Genomic DNA, 13806 nt, shown 5'->3' with positions numbered 1-13806 from the left:
CAGTATATGAATAGTTTCGATAGCTAGTCTTCATATGATAAGCCACACTATATAAGAAGTCTTAAAACCTTTAACTGTCTTCACAGAAGAGTCTGTGCAGAGTCTGTTTGCCAGAGAAATGTTAAGATCTCCCACCATTAAGAAGTGAGAGTGGTGACATGTTGTGATTAGTGACAAGCCTTGCAGTAGCATGAGCACATGTGAGGTATCACACCTCCTGACACATCATGTTTCTGCCCAGAGGGACCTTCACTTTTTCGACCCCGGTCCAGCAGGGCTTGTCAACACCTACAGACCCTGAGGAATGTCACACTCTCAGTCCACCTCGGTCCCTCAGGCGATGACGGGCCCCATGCTTGCAGAGCAAATGATGAAATGTCATTGTGCAAACTAATAAGATGAAATATTGTTTGCACATGAGCCTGAGCTGAATTAACGTTTCATTTGTACTCTTTGTTTTTGTAATGCTATGCATATATTCCATTGTTAATTCACTCAGTGTCAGGAATGTCCAAATGATTGAAGTAATTAGTTGTAGATTCTATATGTTAATGTGTAAATGTCAACAGGAACACTGCATAGTGTATAGGTCTGCTCAGCCACTCTAATTAATACTGCCTGATGAAGTTGTTAACACTTCACCTACATGGAAATAGAACCTTTCCTAACACTGTTCCCAGTGTTGTTTCTTTCTGGTGGTTGCTGGTGGTGATAAGCTCCCTGTGTACCCATTACCCATTCAGGTGTCGAACCTGTTTGCTCGGGATGAGATCGACGAAATCCTCAGCGACCTCATTCCTGTCATGAAGCGGGAGTTTCCCCGGCGGCCACCCACCAACGAGAACCTGCACGAGTACTTCATGGGCCGGGTGCGGCAGAACCTGCACGTGGTGCTGTGCTTCTCGCCGGTGGGGGAGAGGTTCCGCGGGCGGGCACTCAAGTTCCCCGCACTCATCTCCGGTTGCACCATGGACTGGTTCAGCCGCTGGCCTAAAGACGCCCTTGTGGCAGGTAGGCTGGACTTTGAGCTCAGAGCAGGGGTTTCATTGGTGCTACGGTCAGGTCAAAGATCTCTCTGCCCAATCAGGGTGTTGATCGGTCTGTGAATCATGAGTACTAGTCAGTACATTGCTCTAGTAGAGAGATTTGTTCAATTTCATAATGTCTCCTAGCAAGACAAATTCTTCCTTTATGTTGGTGTGGGAAAGCTAAGATGATGCACTTAAAGTTTAAACTATCTAAACCAACATTATGTTTGAGTTAGGGGAAGTGATTTAAACAGGAAAAGCTAAAGTTAAGTAGAAGGATTTAGAGGACTATCCTTGCCTTCCGTCCCCCCATTCACTCCTTACTAACATGCAGTGATGTTCACACTGTGGTGGGTTCTCTCTCTCTCTCTCTCTCTCTCTCTCTCTCTCTCTCTCTCTCTCTCTCTCTCTCCACTTATGGCATGTTATCAAACTGAATAGACATCCATACTTGCCAAGCAGTTTGTTTTCATTTCAGTGTTTGTTTTATGATGCTTGAGTAAATCAGTTCCAGTAGACTTGGGCACATTACTGGCTAGAAACCCAACAGAGAGAGAGAAGAGAAGGCAAGGCCTCAGCTGGTGTTCTGGCCACGATGTGTGTTAAATAAAATGCTCTTTTCTTTCAGTTGGCCCTCATACACTATTCATGGCTTGAAGTAATCAAAGAGACAATTACGTTTCACTTAGGAAAGCAATCAGTCACAATAGCAATCAGGAGTCCAAATCAAGCTCCGTCATTTATGAGCTTTTTCATGCGTTTGAAATGAGCAGAAGTGTGTGTCTGTGTTTGTGTGTGTCTGTGGGTCCCTGTGTGCCTGTGTGCCTGTGTGTGTGTGTGTGTGTGTGTGTGTGTGTTCATCTGAGTCTGTTAATCTGCCCATGACAGTGCTTTGAGTGTATCTGTGTGTTTGTGTGTGTAAGCGTGTGTTCATGTGTCTGTGTATTTATATGTGTGTTCATGTACAGTATGTGTATATAATGTGTCATATGTGCATTATATTTCTCATCAAATATTGCCCATCACGTGCATCCTAACTTGACCTTGACTCTCGTCTCGCACCCTTCCTCCCCACCAGTGTCGGAGCACTTCCTGTCCAGCTACGAGGTGGACTGCTCGGGCCAGGTGAAGGCAGAGGTGGTGCAGTGTATGGGCTCCTTCCAGGACGGTGTGGCCGGACGCTGCGTGGAGTACTTCCAGCGCTACCGCCGCTCCACCCACGTCACCCCTAAGTCCTACCTGTCCTTCATCCAGGGCTACAAGGGCATCTACCAGGAGAAGCGCTCCGAGGTGCACACGCTCGCCAACAGGTACAGTCCACAGCCTCACTGCCGCTCCCAACCTCCAGCCACGGTGCCATTGGGCAATGTGCTACTCTATAGTACACAAATCCCATGGTGCCATTGGGCAATGTGCTACGCTATAGTACACAAATCCCATGGTGCTATTGGGCAATGTGCTATGCTATAATACACAAATCCCATGGTGCTATTGGGCAATGTGCTATGCTATAGTACACAAATCCCATGGTGCCATTGGGCAATGTGCTATGCTATAGTACACAAATCCCATGGTGCTATTGGGCAATGTGCTATGCTATAGTACACAAATCCCATGGTGCTATTGGGCAATGTGCTATGCTATAATACACAAATCCCATGGTGCTATTGGGCAATGTGCTATGCTATAGTACACAAATCCCATGGTGCCATTGGGCAATGTGTTACTCTATAGTACACAAATCCCATGGTGCTATTGGGCAATGTGCTACGCTATAGTTATTCTAGCGTAGTTGCTATGTTCTGATGTGTTTAACATTTATTGATGTTAGATTACATTTTTAGGGAAGTTGTAGGCAAGTGTGAGAGGCTAATTGCATGCCACAGAGCATGTCACTCCTATCGTATGTGTGTTTAGAAAGTTAGTGGTAGTTTAGCTGCCACACGGTTTCTAATAGCACGTCCACCTCTCGCCTCATGCCTTGTGTCTGTGTGGTGCTGGGCCTTTTCACAAAGCCGCTTACATGGTGTTTACTTACTACTTACATGTGGTCGGTTCTAAAAAGAATGCTACTGTCAAGATGAATATGAACTCGTGGCTCACTGGAAGTTGAAAAGCCTGCGCAAGACCAGCTTAATGTTGCAGTGCAGCCACAAATCCGGTCGGATCTTGTCAACTTATTCAGCAAACATCTCCAGTCCATGTGCACCCACTATACCTACATTCGTTATTCCCGAATCTAAAAAAGATGAACTTCTTGTCCCCTGAAAACAAATCCTTTTGATGCTAGCCCTAGAAATAGTGGGAAATATTGGTATTAAAACATTGTTTGATTTGATTGTATTTCTTTACTTGTTTTAGTTGTTTTTTCTGTGTGAATGGGGGGTGTTACTGCAGAGAGAACTGTTCTGTGTGAATAGGGGGTGTTACTGCAGAGAGAACTGTTCTGTGTGAATGGGGGGTGTTACTGCAGAGAAAACGCTGGTTACGTATGTAACCGTGGTTCTATGAAGGAGTGGAAGACCGCCAGAGGCAGTCAATAGACTAGTGGAAATCCTCATGCGCTCGCGCATTGGTCGAGAAACATGTATAAAACTTATGTCATCACGTGACCATGAGGTACAATATAAATACCGATGCACGGCTCATGACGTTCTCAACGGTCATTTTCGCCCTTCCGAGTGACCAGAGACTCTGGCGGTCTTCCACTCCTTCATAGAACCACGGTTACATTCGTAACCAGCGTTCTATTTCAGTCCTTCCAGACCGCTAGAGGCAGTCGATAGACTAGTGGAAGACGTATACCAACTATGTCACAAGGAAACTTACCCTCAATTAGGCAAGACAGCAGTAAGCACAGCCATATGTCCCAGAGGAAACAACTCCACATTCAGACAGTAAAACCTGGTGAACGTGCTGGGAGAAGACCACATTGCAGCTGAACAGATGTCTGACAGGGGGGCACCACGCAATGCCGCCCCGACCCCTGCGCACCAGTGAGAGGGTGCCTTTGATGGAAAGCAGTCTGTCGCACCACGGTATGAAGTGGGGGTCGACAGCGGAATTGGAGACGATATCCCTCCGAAAGTGTACGCAGGAGCCAGCGATTGGAGGTAATCTCCCTCCAGCGGCTGAGCTGAGCTCCTGTGAACCACCCCACTGTCGACCTGACGGAGTCAGCGACGTGGGACAGTGGTTCTGGTATCTTTGGGGGGGCGCCGACGAAGCAAACCCCCTGTAGGCCTGAAAGTATGTGGTTCCTGGTGTCTGGGTGGCTTCCCATGGGCTGAGGTTTGTCCCCGGCCAGTGGGAGGGCGAGGACAGAACATGCGGCTGAACCACGGTAGGTGGCAGCCTGATGACGAAAGGCACCGGCGCCATCACGGCGTCGTGACTGAGGAGCCTGTGTGGGGCGCCGAAAGGCTGAGGGCCAATGAGATGATTTCGGGTCTCGGAGACAAAGATGCGGTGTTCAAGGGCCTCCTGAGCTGCGGGACCGAGGATCTGCCCCGGAATTAAGGGCAAGGCCCTCATACTGTTCCGACAGGGTTCTGGCAGTGGGGATTGAGCTAACCACACCTGCCTCCCGGCTTGTACCAAAGGCCCAAGGGTCCGACCACATTCGTTGGCAATTGCACCAAGGGACTGAAGAGAGGAGTCCATTAACTCGTTCACTGTAGCATCCGCAGATGGCGCAAGTGATGTATGCATGGCCAGCAGCAGGTGAGCCAAAGAGTTACCTACTCTACCAAGAGAAGCTGTAGCACTGTAAGCTCTACCCAGGAGATCATCTGTGCGGCGGCATTTTGCATTTGGGCAGCGAATAATCTGCCGCAGGGCTTCATCAGGTGAAATGATAAGAGAAGCAACACAGGGCTCCACTGTAGGCATTCTCCCAAGTCCAACAGTGTCGGGCTCCACCATTGCCGCTAATGCACGAATAGTGCGATCAGGTCTGGATGCCATAGCCATTCGAAATGAGTCTGTGACAACACCAGTGAAATCAGGGCACTGTGGCATGCGCAGATCAGAAGACCCAGCAGGGCGGCGCAAAAGATTAGAAGGTCCCGGTGTAGTCTGTGGGACATCCAATTTAAGACAGGCCAAAGCTACCTTCAGTGTGTTCTGAATGGGTGCTGCTAAAGGATTTGATGCTGATGCAGAGCTCTGGGGATCCGAACCACTCCCACTGAGCGAATGTGTTGAAAGGGCATGCTCTGTAGCAGGCTCCTCCTCACCATAAGCGCTGGCCAAGCTGCCAGAGAAGAGGGTCTCAGAAGCAGCGACTGACACAGCATCTGAGTCTGCCAGAGTGTTGGAGTCTGTGCTAAATTGTGACAAAGCTGATAGTGGACCATGTTGTCCCTCCCCAGTCTGTAGCCTGTGAGCAGGAGCTGGGTGCACAGCAGACAACATAGCTTGTAAATGCTGAACACTAGATGATGGCTCGCAAACTAGCTGAGCTATGTCCACAGAAGATTCTTCTTCGCTTTGGCAGCAAGCGGGTCCACAGCCTTCCTTTTCCCATCAGCAGCACTCACCCCCGAGGGGGGGAGAGTCGCATCAGAATCCGGTTCAAGCCCAGCTAAGCGGAGGCGGCGTAGCTCCAAGGGCATCATGTTACAGGCTGGGCATGGATTTGTCAGCGCCTCACGCAGGTGGTTAATGCTCAGACAAGACGGGCAACTATCATGTCCATCCAACACATCCATGGTGCTATGACACTGAACACACCAGGCAGATTCCATGATTCAGGAGAGTCAGTTAGTTCACAGTGAGTTGCTACCAGGTATAGCACCACTGCAACTTTAGCTAAGTGCTATTGCAGCGTGGTCAATAGTCTCAGCAGTTAGCCTGAATTCGACAAGGAATGTACTAGAGCGGAGCCGATCAAACTCGGGCGCTCAGTAGCCTCAAGATGAACGTTACCCAGAGATGGAGAATTCACAGGCTATACTTACCCAACTCAATAAAATCCAGTCAGCAGTAGCCAGGTAACGTTGTTATAGGGAAGCCCACCTTAACGCAGCCGCGCTCTAGGATAGGCGATCCCAGTGGCAATAACAGAAGCACCGTCAACCACTAAGTTAGGTGTTCGGATGCAAAGCCAGTTGTGAGCAAACCGTGACAGGGTTTCTCAGTGGCAAGCAGGGCTTGAAAACGAAATAATTTTTCAAACGTTCCGTTCCTAACGGTTCAGGTAGGCCTATGTTTAACGTTTTCGTTCTTGCATGTATTCCGCCGCCAACATATCGGTCCTGAACCGGTTCGGAACGCAAAATATCGTTCGTTCTTAAAGTTCCGGCAGTGTTTGGCGGGCCTATCAAGTCTATTTTGTGGACTTTACCTTAGAATAGACATACTCATTATTTCCCCTTGATTTAGCCTATACCGTAGCTACGCCCAAAAATAATAAATCACAGGCGGCATCCAAAAAAAATCAGATGGGCTATCCATTCCATAGCCTACAGACTTACTGTAGGCCTAACCTATGCCTATAAATAATTTCTTATCAAAAATATTTCTGGATACGTGCTAAACTCCTTACCTGGTTGTAGCCTAAGTTTTATCCATATGGAGATCTTTAAAGGCTTGCGCTATAATTCCAACCCTGTTTATAAACGAACCTGTCTGTTGCTGACAAGGCCTATCTCAAATTTCCCGTTTAACTCTTCTACATAGAATAGGCTATAATTGCGCAAACATTTCAAATCCCGACTTTAAAACGACAAGGCGTGGACAGGCAAAATAGGCTATTACGCATAGGCTACAAACAATTTCCAAATCAGTTTTAGTAGCCTACGCTACGAGCTGGCCTAAGATCCGAAGTGGCAGACGGATAGGTTATATTACAACAGCAGGACAAAATATACACATTTGGACCAAAGGTCCATTTATTCGTTTTTTTTTTTTCAAACTGCAGAAATCAAATTATTAGGCTGTTCGCCTACAATCAAACGAGTAGAACACTTAGGATATGCTTTTGTGAAATTTTATAAAATATATAGAGAAAAAAAAAAAAAACGTTATTAACCGGTTTTGTGGATTTCAGTACAACGGAACAGTTGTAGACCATTTTGTTTCCGTTTCCGTTTCCGCTCCTCGTAAAAATTCCGTAAAATTCAGTTTGTTTTCGGTTTTCGTTTTCGTTCCTTGAACCGGTTCGGAGCCCTGGTGGCAAGTCAGACAAGAGTGGAGCCGATCATCACACGGACACTCGACGTTACTTGTAAATAACAACAATATCAATGAGTGGTGCCGAGCATACAGACACTCAATGTGTAGGCTAACTTAATTGGCTATTGATAAGTGAATGGAGCCGCTAACGCGCGGACTCTCAACTAAATTTGCACGTAACGTTAATAAAGGTGTAATAACGTAAATTAGTCGTGAGAGCTGCCAAGCATACAGACTAACTCACGATGCTGTAACTAAATTAATTAGTGAGTGGAGCCGATTGCACACGGACACTCAACTAAGCAACAACCAAGCAATCTAACAATGATAGCAATGAGTGGTGCCAAGCATACAGACACTCAGAATGCTATAAATATGCCAAAAACTAGTGAGTGGGGCCGATCAAACACGGACACTCAACTAAGCCTACTCACGTAACTCCACTTGCTCTGAGACACAGCTTGTTGTGAGGGCAGTCTGCTACTCTTTGAAGCTGCACACGTCTCAGAATGATGATCCAATATAATCCAAGACGATCAAGTTCTCAAGACCAAGGCGAGAATGAGAAAGAGAACGTCATGAGCCGTGCATCGGTATGTAAATTGTACCTCGCGGTCTCATGGTCGTTGTTGGAACATGCCAAAGGAAGATACTGAGCCGAAAAAGCCCAACCTAAGACCAAGTGGCAAGGTAGCTAACATGGCGAATGCTGCTAAGGCTAATGACCTGGCTACGATGTTGGCGACAGAAATGGAAAAACAAGGCGAACATCTGAAAGAGGACATGGCAGGTTTGATTAAAACGTCTCTGGCGCCTATCCAAGCATCCATAGCGAACTTCCACGAAATGGTGAACACATTGGGAAGGAGAGTCACCGTGGTGGAGACTTCAACAGGCGAAAACTTTGACGCCCTGTTCAAGGCAGAGAAAGCCATCACGAAATTGCAAGCTCTGAATGCTACGCTGGTTGATCGCGTTGATGACCTTGAAAACCGGTCTAGAAGAGTAAATCTTCGTATTATAAATGTGCCAGAGGATAGTGAAACAGGGGACGACATGGCTACATTTGTTTCCACACTTTTGAAAGACACCACGGAGAACCTATTCTCTACACCGCCTGAACTGGGCCGCGCACATCGGGCTCTGGTAAAGAAACCTAAAAAGGGTCAGTCACCCAGACCCATAATCGTCGCCTTCCACAGATATCAAGACCAAGAGCGAGTTCTGCGTTGGTCAAGGCAGAAAGACGCAATATACGAGGGTAAGACACTAAGGTTTTACCCTGAACTTAGCTATAATATCTCCAAGAAGCATGCAGCCTTCAAGAACGTCAAAGCGGCTCTCTATCGGAAGGGAGTTCAATTCAGGCTACTCTACCCTGCGCGTTTACGCGTGACCCATGGAGGGGAAACTTTTATGTTTGAAACACCAGCGGATGCCGAGACCTTCTACTCCCAAAAAGTTGAGAGAAACATCAACACCTCGGCCTCTATCGAACAGGAGGACTAACGCAACATCCATTCACCAACAACGGGTAAAGTAAGCTAATGGCTACATCTGAGATGAACTAGCACTAAGTAGCCTACTGCGGGGCTAGGCTCCACATATGGTATGCCGTGGACTGTTAAGGCATGTTTCAGTTTGTTATTTTTATTTTATTATTATGTATTTTTAGTTTTGTTCTTGTTCATAAGTACTTTGAATGTATAGGAGTTTTCTTCACTATTATGTTAACTCAGGGGCTCTCTAGAGAGTAATGTTTTTGATAACGAGTTTTTGGGAGCGTTTAGAAAAGGGACGAATCCTGCGTGCTGCTAATTTAGCAGAGATAGGAGGGGTTGGGTTTATTGGGGATAATGGGGTAGGCTGGACTTTGCATTCTAGTTCTGTTTGTCATTGTCAACTTGTTGGATTTCACTGTGTATTATTACTGACTTTAATGGTGTTTAAAGGCATGACACACGTTTTGTATGTAAAAGGTGAAATGATCACTATGTGCAAATCTGTATGGCTGGGTAAATGTTGGCGGGTCAACCGTCAGGTTTACGTCGTGGAACGTTAAAGGTCTTAATTGCCCTGTTAAAAGAGGTAAAATACTCTCTCACGTAAAAAAAAATCTGAAAACTGGTATTGAATTTCTCCAAGAAACGCACTTACGTAATGCAGATCAACTATGCTTAAAGAGACATTGGGTGGGGTAAATATTTCATTCTAGCTTTAACACCAAAGCAAGAGGTACAGCAATAATAATACATAAAAGAATTCAGTTCACTTCATCTAGCTATATATCTGATCCACAAGGCCGTTATGTTATAGTATCTGGGCAACTCTTTCATATACCTGTATTACTGGTGAATATATATGCTCCTAATTGGGATGATGCTGGATATGTGCAAAGGGTTGTATGTCATCTACCAGACCTTAACACCCAGCTGTTGATTTTAGATCATTTTAGTTGATTGATTTCAGATAACGCATTCTGCACTTCAATAGGTGTAGCATTAAATACTTTTTTGGAAACTAACAAAATGGATTCTGTATCCCCATCATTGCTATGGGAGACACTTAAAGCCTATCTTAGGGGAGAAATAATAGATTATTCTTCTCATCGTAATAGGGAAAGAAAGAAACAAAAACAGCAGCTAATGGATGCCATATCTGATTTAGATAGTAAATATTCCTCCTCTCCAAGTCCATCTCTTTATAAAGAGAGAATATCATTACAAACTCAGTTTAACTTAATTTCTACTTCTGAAACGGAACGACTTATTATGAGATCGCGTGGATTGCATTATGAACATGGAGAAAAATCAGGGCGTCTTTTGGCACATCAACTTAAATCTAGGTCAGCAGCACAGATTATATAAAAAATTGAAGATGCAACCGGTGGAATCACAACAGACCCCCCTAAAAATAAATGCTACTTTTAAGGACTATTTTGATTTATATAACTCACGATTGCTTTAAAACCTTTAAAGTCCCCACACTATCTACTAACCACAAGGAGTATCTTGATCAACCGATGGCACTTGAGGAGGTTAGATCTGCCATCTCAGCCATGCAAAATGGAAAATCCCCAGGGCCAGATAGCTTTCCAATTGACTTCTATAAAAAAATCTCTGATCGGCTAACCCCCCTACTATTAAATATGTTTATTGATGCATTGTCACAGGGCAAATTGCCTGACTCCCTTAATGAAGCATCCATAACTCTTCTGTTAAAGCCGGGTAGGGATGCTTCAAAATGTGGATCATACCGACCAGTATCACTTTTAAACACTGATATTAAAATACTGTCCAAATTATTGGCTACACGTTTGGAAACACCATTACCACATATAATATCAACTGACCAGACAGGTTTCATCAAAGGGCGGCATTTATTTTCCAACATTAGACGGTTTATGAATGTGTTGTATAGTCCCTCATCTGATGATTCCCCAGAAGTTGTGGTTTCATTAGATGCGGAGAAGGTTTTCGACCGCGTTGAATGGGATTTTCTTTTTTTTGCTTTAAAGACATTTGGTTTTGGTAAAACATTTACCAACTGGATCCAACTGCTTTACTCCTCTCCTAAAGCCTCAGTTATTACAAATCAAATGCGCTCCCAATGTTTCTCTCTGTCTAGAGGTACCAGACAGGGTGGCCCATTGCGCCCCTTTATTATTCACATTAGCAATAGAACCATTAGCTCTGGTCCTCAAATCAACACCCTCAATACATGGTATAAGTAGATGGGGACTGGAAATGAAGTTATCATTATATGCAGATGATATGTTGCTTTACATATCAGATCCAATGCAAAGTATCAATACAATTATTTCAGTGTTACATACTTTTGGTCAGATCTCGGGCTATAAACTTAACTTATCAAAAAGTGAATGTTTACCTATAAACAAATTAGCTATGCAAATCCCAGATCATGCTCTGCCATTTCATATTTAGATCAGGATTCAAATATTTGGGTATTAACATAACCCCTGCATTTAAAAACCTCTTTGATGGAAATTTTGCCCCACTCATGTCTAAACTTAAATTAGACTTACAAAAATGGGACATTTTGCATCTGACTTTAGCAGGCAGAGTGAATTGTGTTAAAATGAACGTTCTGCCAAGATTTTTATTTGTTTCAATGTATTCCTATCTTCTTATCCAAATCATTTTTCTGTCAGCTTGACAAAATAATATCTAAATTTATATGGAGTGGTCAGAACCCTAGAATTAGTAAAGATTTCTTACAACGTCCAAGAGCTGGAGGCGGGTTGGCTCTGACAAATTTTAGAAGCTACTACTGGGCAGCAAATGTCCACAAAATAGCGTACTGGATTCAATCTCCAGGTATAGACTGGTGTGAAATGGAGGGCATGTCATGCATATCATCTCGCCTTGCCCTGGTTTCGTCTAATCTTCCTATGAAGATATCACATTTTACATCCAACCTCGTGGTAATATCTACTCTCAAAATATGGTCTCAGTTTAGGAGGCAGAACAACCTGATGGAAACTCTTCTGACTTATACTCCGCTGTGTAACAATCACAACTTCTTACCCGCCAAATGGGATCACACCTTTGTAGCATGGTATAGAAAAGGGATCATGAGGTTCAGTGATCTATATGTGGATGGAACCTTCTCTAGTTTCAATGATTTACGTTCCAAATATGACCTCCAACAAAATGACCTATTTCGCTATTTTCAAACGCGTCAATTTGCTAAGAGCCATAGCCCGCAGTTTCCTAGCCTTCCTAATGAGTCACTAGTAGATTCAGTTTTGAAAGTTCCTTTTTGGTTGAGGGGTTTTACTGCACACTCTTACACAATGATCATGTCAATGGACAATGCCAAGCTGGTCAGGATCAAACTTAAATGGGAGAAAGAACTTGGCACTGAAATCTCTGAAGATACTTGGACTGAAGCTCTGAAAAGAGTGAACAATAGTACTTCTTGTGCAAGGCTTAGTCTAATCCAGTTTAAGGTGGTTCACCGCTTGCATTGGAGTAGAGCGAAGATTTCTTCATTTTATCCAAATGTTGATAGTAGTTGTGTCAGGTGTCATGTTAATGTGGCAGATTTGACACACATGTTTTGGTCGTGCCATTTGTTAACAGGGTACTGGTCTGAAATATTTGATGTGCTGTCTAAAGTCCTTGGAGTCACTTTACAACCTTGTGCAATGATAGCATTATTTGGTGTAGTAAATGAGGAACCAAGCATGACCAAGATACAACTCAACATCATAGCATTTGTTTCTTTGCTGGCACGAAGGCAAATTCTGCTTCATTGGAAATCTAATATACCACCCACAGCAGCACAATGGTTGAAAGATGTAATGCAATTCTTACATTTGGAGAAGATAAAATTTGCGATAAGATGCTCAGACAAATTTCAGTCAGTCTGGGAACCTCTTTTGACATACTTTGGTAATCTTCAAGAGCTTCCCAACACATTGATGGACTAAATACTGTAAGAATTCAGAGATTGCGTTTAAGGCATAATTTAATAGGTCATACAGAGCTTTGAAGCCATGTTGTGCCTCATTGAAACCCTATTCATGTATCTGTGTTTTAATTTTACTTAGGTGTGTCTATTCATAGATATTTGTAACTAAACATGTCCTTTTCCTTTACTATTTTATTATTTTCATTGTTGTTGTGTTGGTCCAGTGGGGGTGGGTGGGTGTATGGGTGGGGGGTGTTTTGTGTGTATAAAAAGGAAAAAAAGAAGAAAAATCTTTTGTAACTTTGCTGATAAGTCATTGTAAATACTCATGTTTTTTCAATAAAAAATTATATAAAAAATAAAAAGCAGAGAGGCAGCGATGCAGTGAGCAGCCGTGCATGTGTCCTGTTATCAGATATGTGCGAGAGATGATTGATATTTTTGCATCACAGTCACCGTGGTGTGCTCAGTCATTTAATTCCATAGCACCATCACCACTGTCCACCCCCCGATGACCTGTGTGGTCCCCACTGACATTATGTCTCCAGAGGGGGCAAGTAGTGTGTGCTACAGCTGCTCCTGCCATCATGATGGACCATCCGTGTGGGTGTACCTGTCACTGATGTATGATGTCCCAGAGAAATACACACTCTGGTTCTGGTCTGGGCCGTGTTCTCCTAAAGCACCGCTCTGGTTCTGGTCTGGGCCGTGTTCTCCTAAAGCACCGCTCTGCTTGTAAACAGACTGTCGGACTGTTGCTCTATTGGCTATCATGCTCTTGTGCTTTTGCAGCCAGGAGATGGCGTTGGATCTGACTTGGTGTGCTCCAAAGTGTGTGTGTGTGTGTGTGTGTGTGCGTGCGCTCGCTCCAGTGGTGGACAGTATTTCAGTGTTAATGGTCATCCTAATCTGGTTCATCTCTTGCCTATCTCAGAGGTTTCTAAATGTTATGTTGCAGTTCCTGAGCCGTTACAAATGCTATTATGATGATAAATGACCTACAACTCACTCCTCTATTACCTGACTTTCACCCTCACACTGCCTTTGGTACATTTCTATCACAAACATTACGTGATGTTATCATTAAAATGAGCCATGAGTAAACGTCACGGGACATTTCATGTAAATTATTACTGTACCTTTCTAAAACGGATAGTTCTGGTCC

At 44.3% G+C, this 13806-nt stretch overlaps 1 protein-coding gene across 1 annotated transcript in view; it reads left to right on the top strand.

Moving 5' to 3' along the window:
- dnah5 (dynein, axonemal, heavy chain 5) overlaps nt 1–13806 on the top strand; it is a 126530-nt gene that overhangs the window by 68600 nt on the left and 44124 nt on the right. Inside the window, 2 exon segments of the mRNA XM_048260674.1 lie at nt 744–1011; nt 2107–2338. Of these exon segments, the coding sequence (XP_048116631.1) occupies nt 744–1011; nt 2107–2338 (500 nt within the window).

The sequence above is a fragment of the Alosa alosa genome, chromosome 13 (assembly GCF_017589495.1).
Source record: "Alosa alosa isolate M-15738 ecotype Scorff River chromosome 13, AALO_Geno_1.1, whole genome shotgun sequence".
Taxonomy (NCBI): Eukaryota; Metazoa; Chordata; class Actinopteri; order Clupeiformes; family Clupeidae; genus Alosa; species Alosa alosa.
Note: the sequence above shows the minus strand (reverse complement) of the source record. Positions and strands in the feature narration are given on the sequence as shown.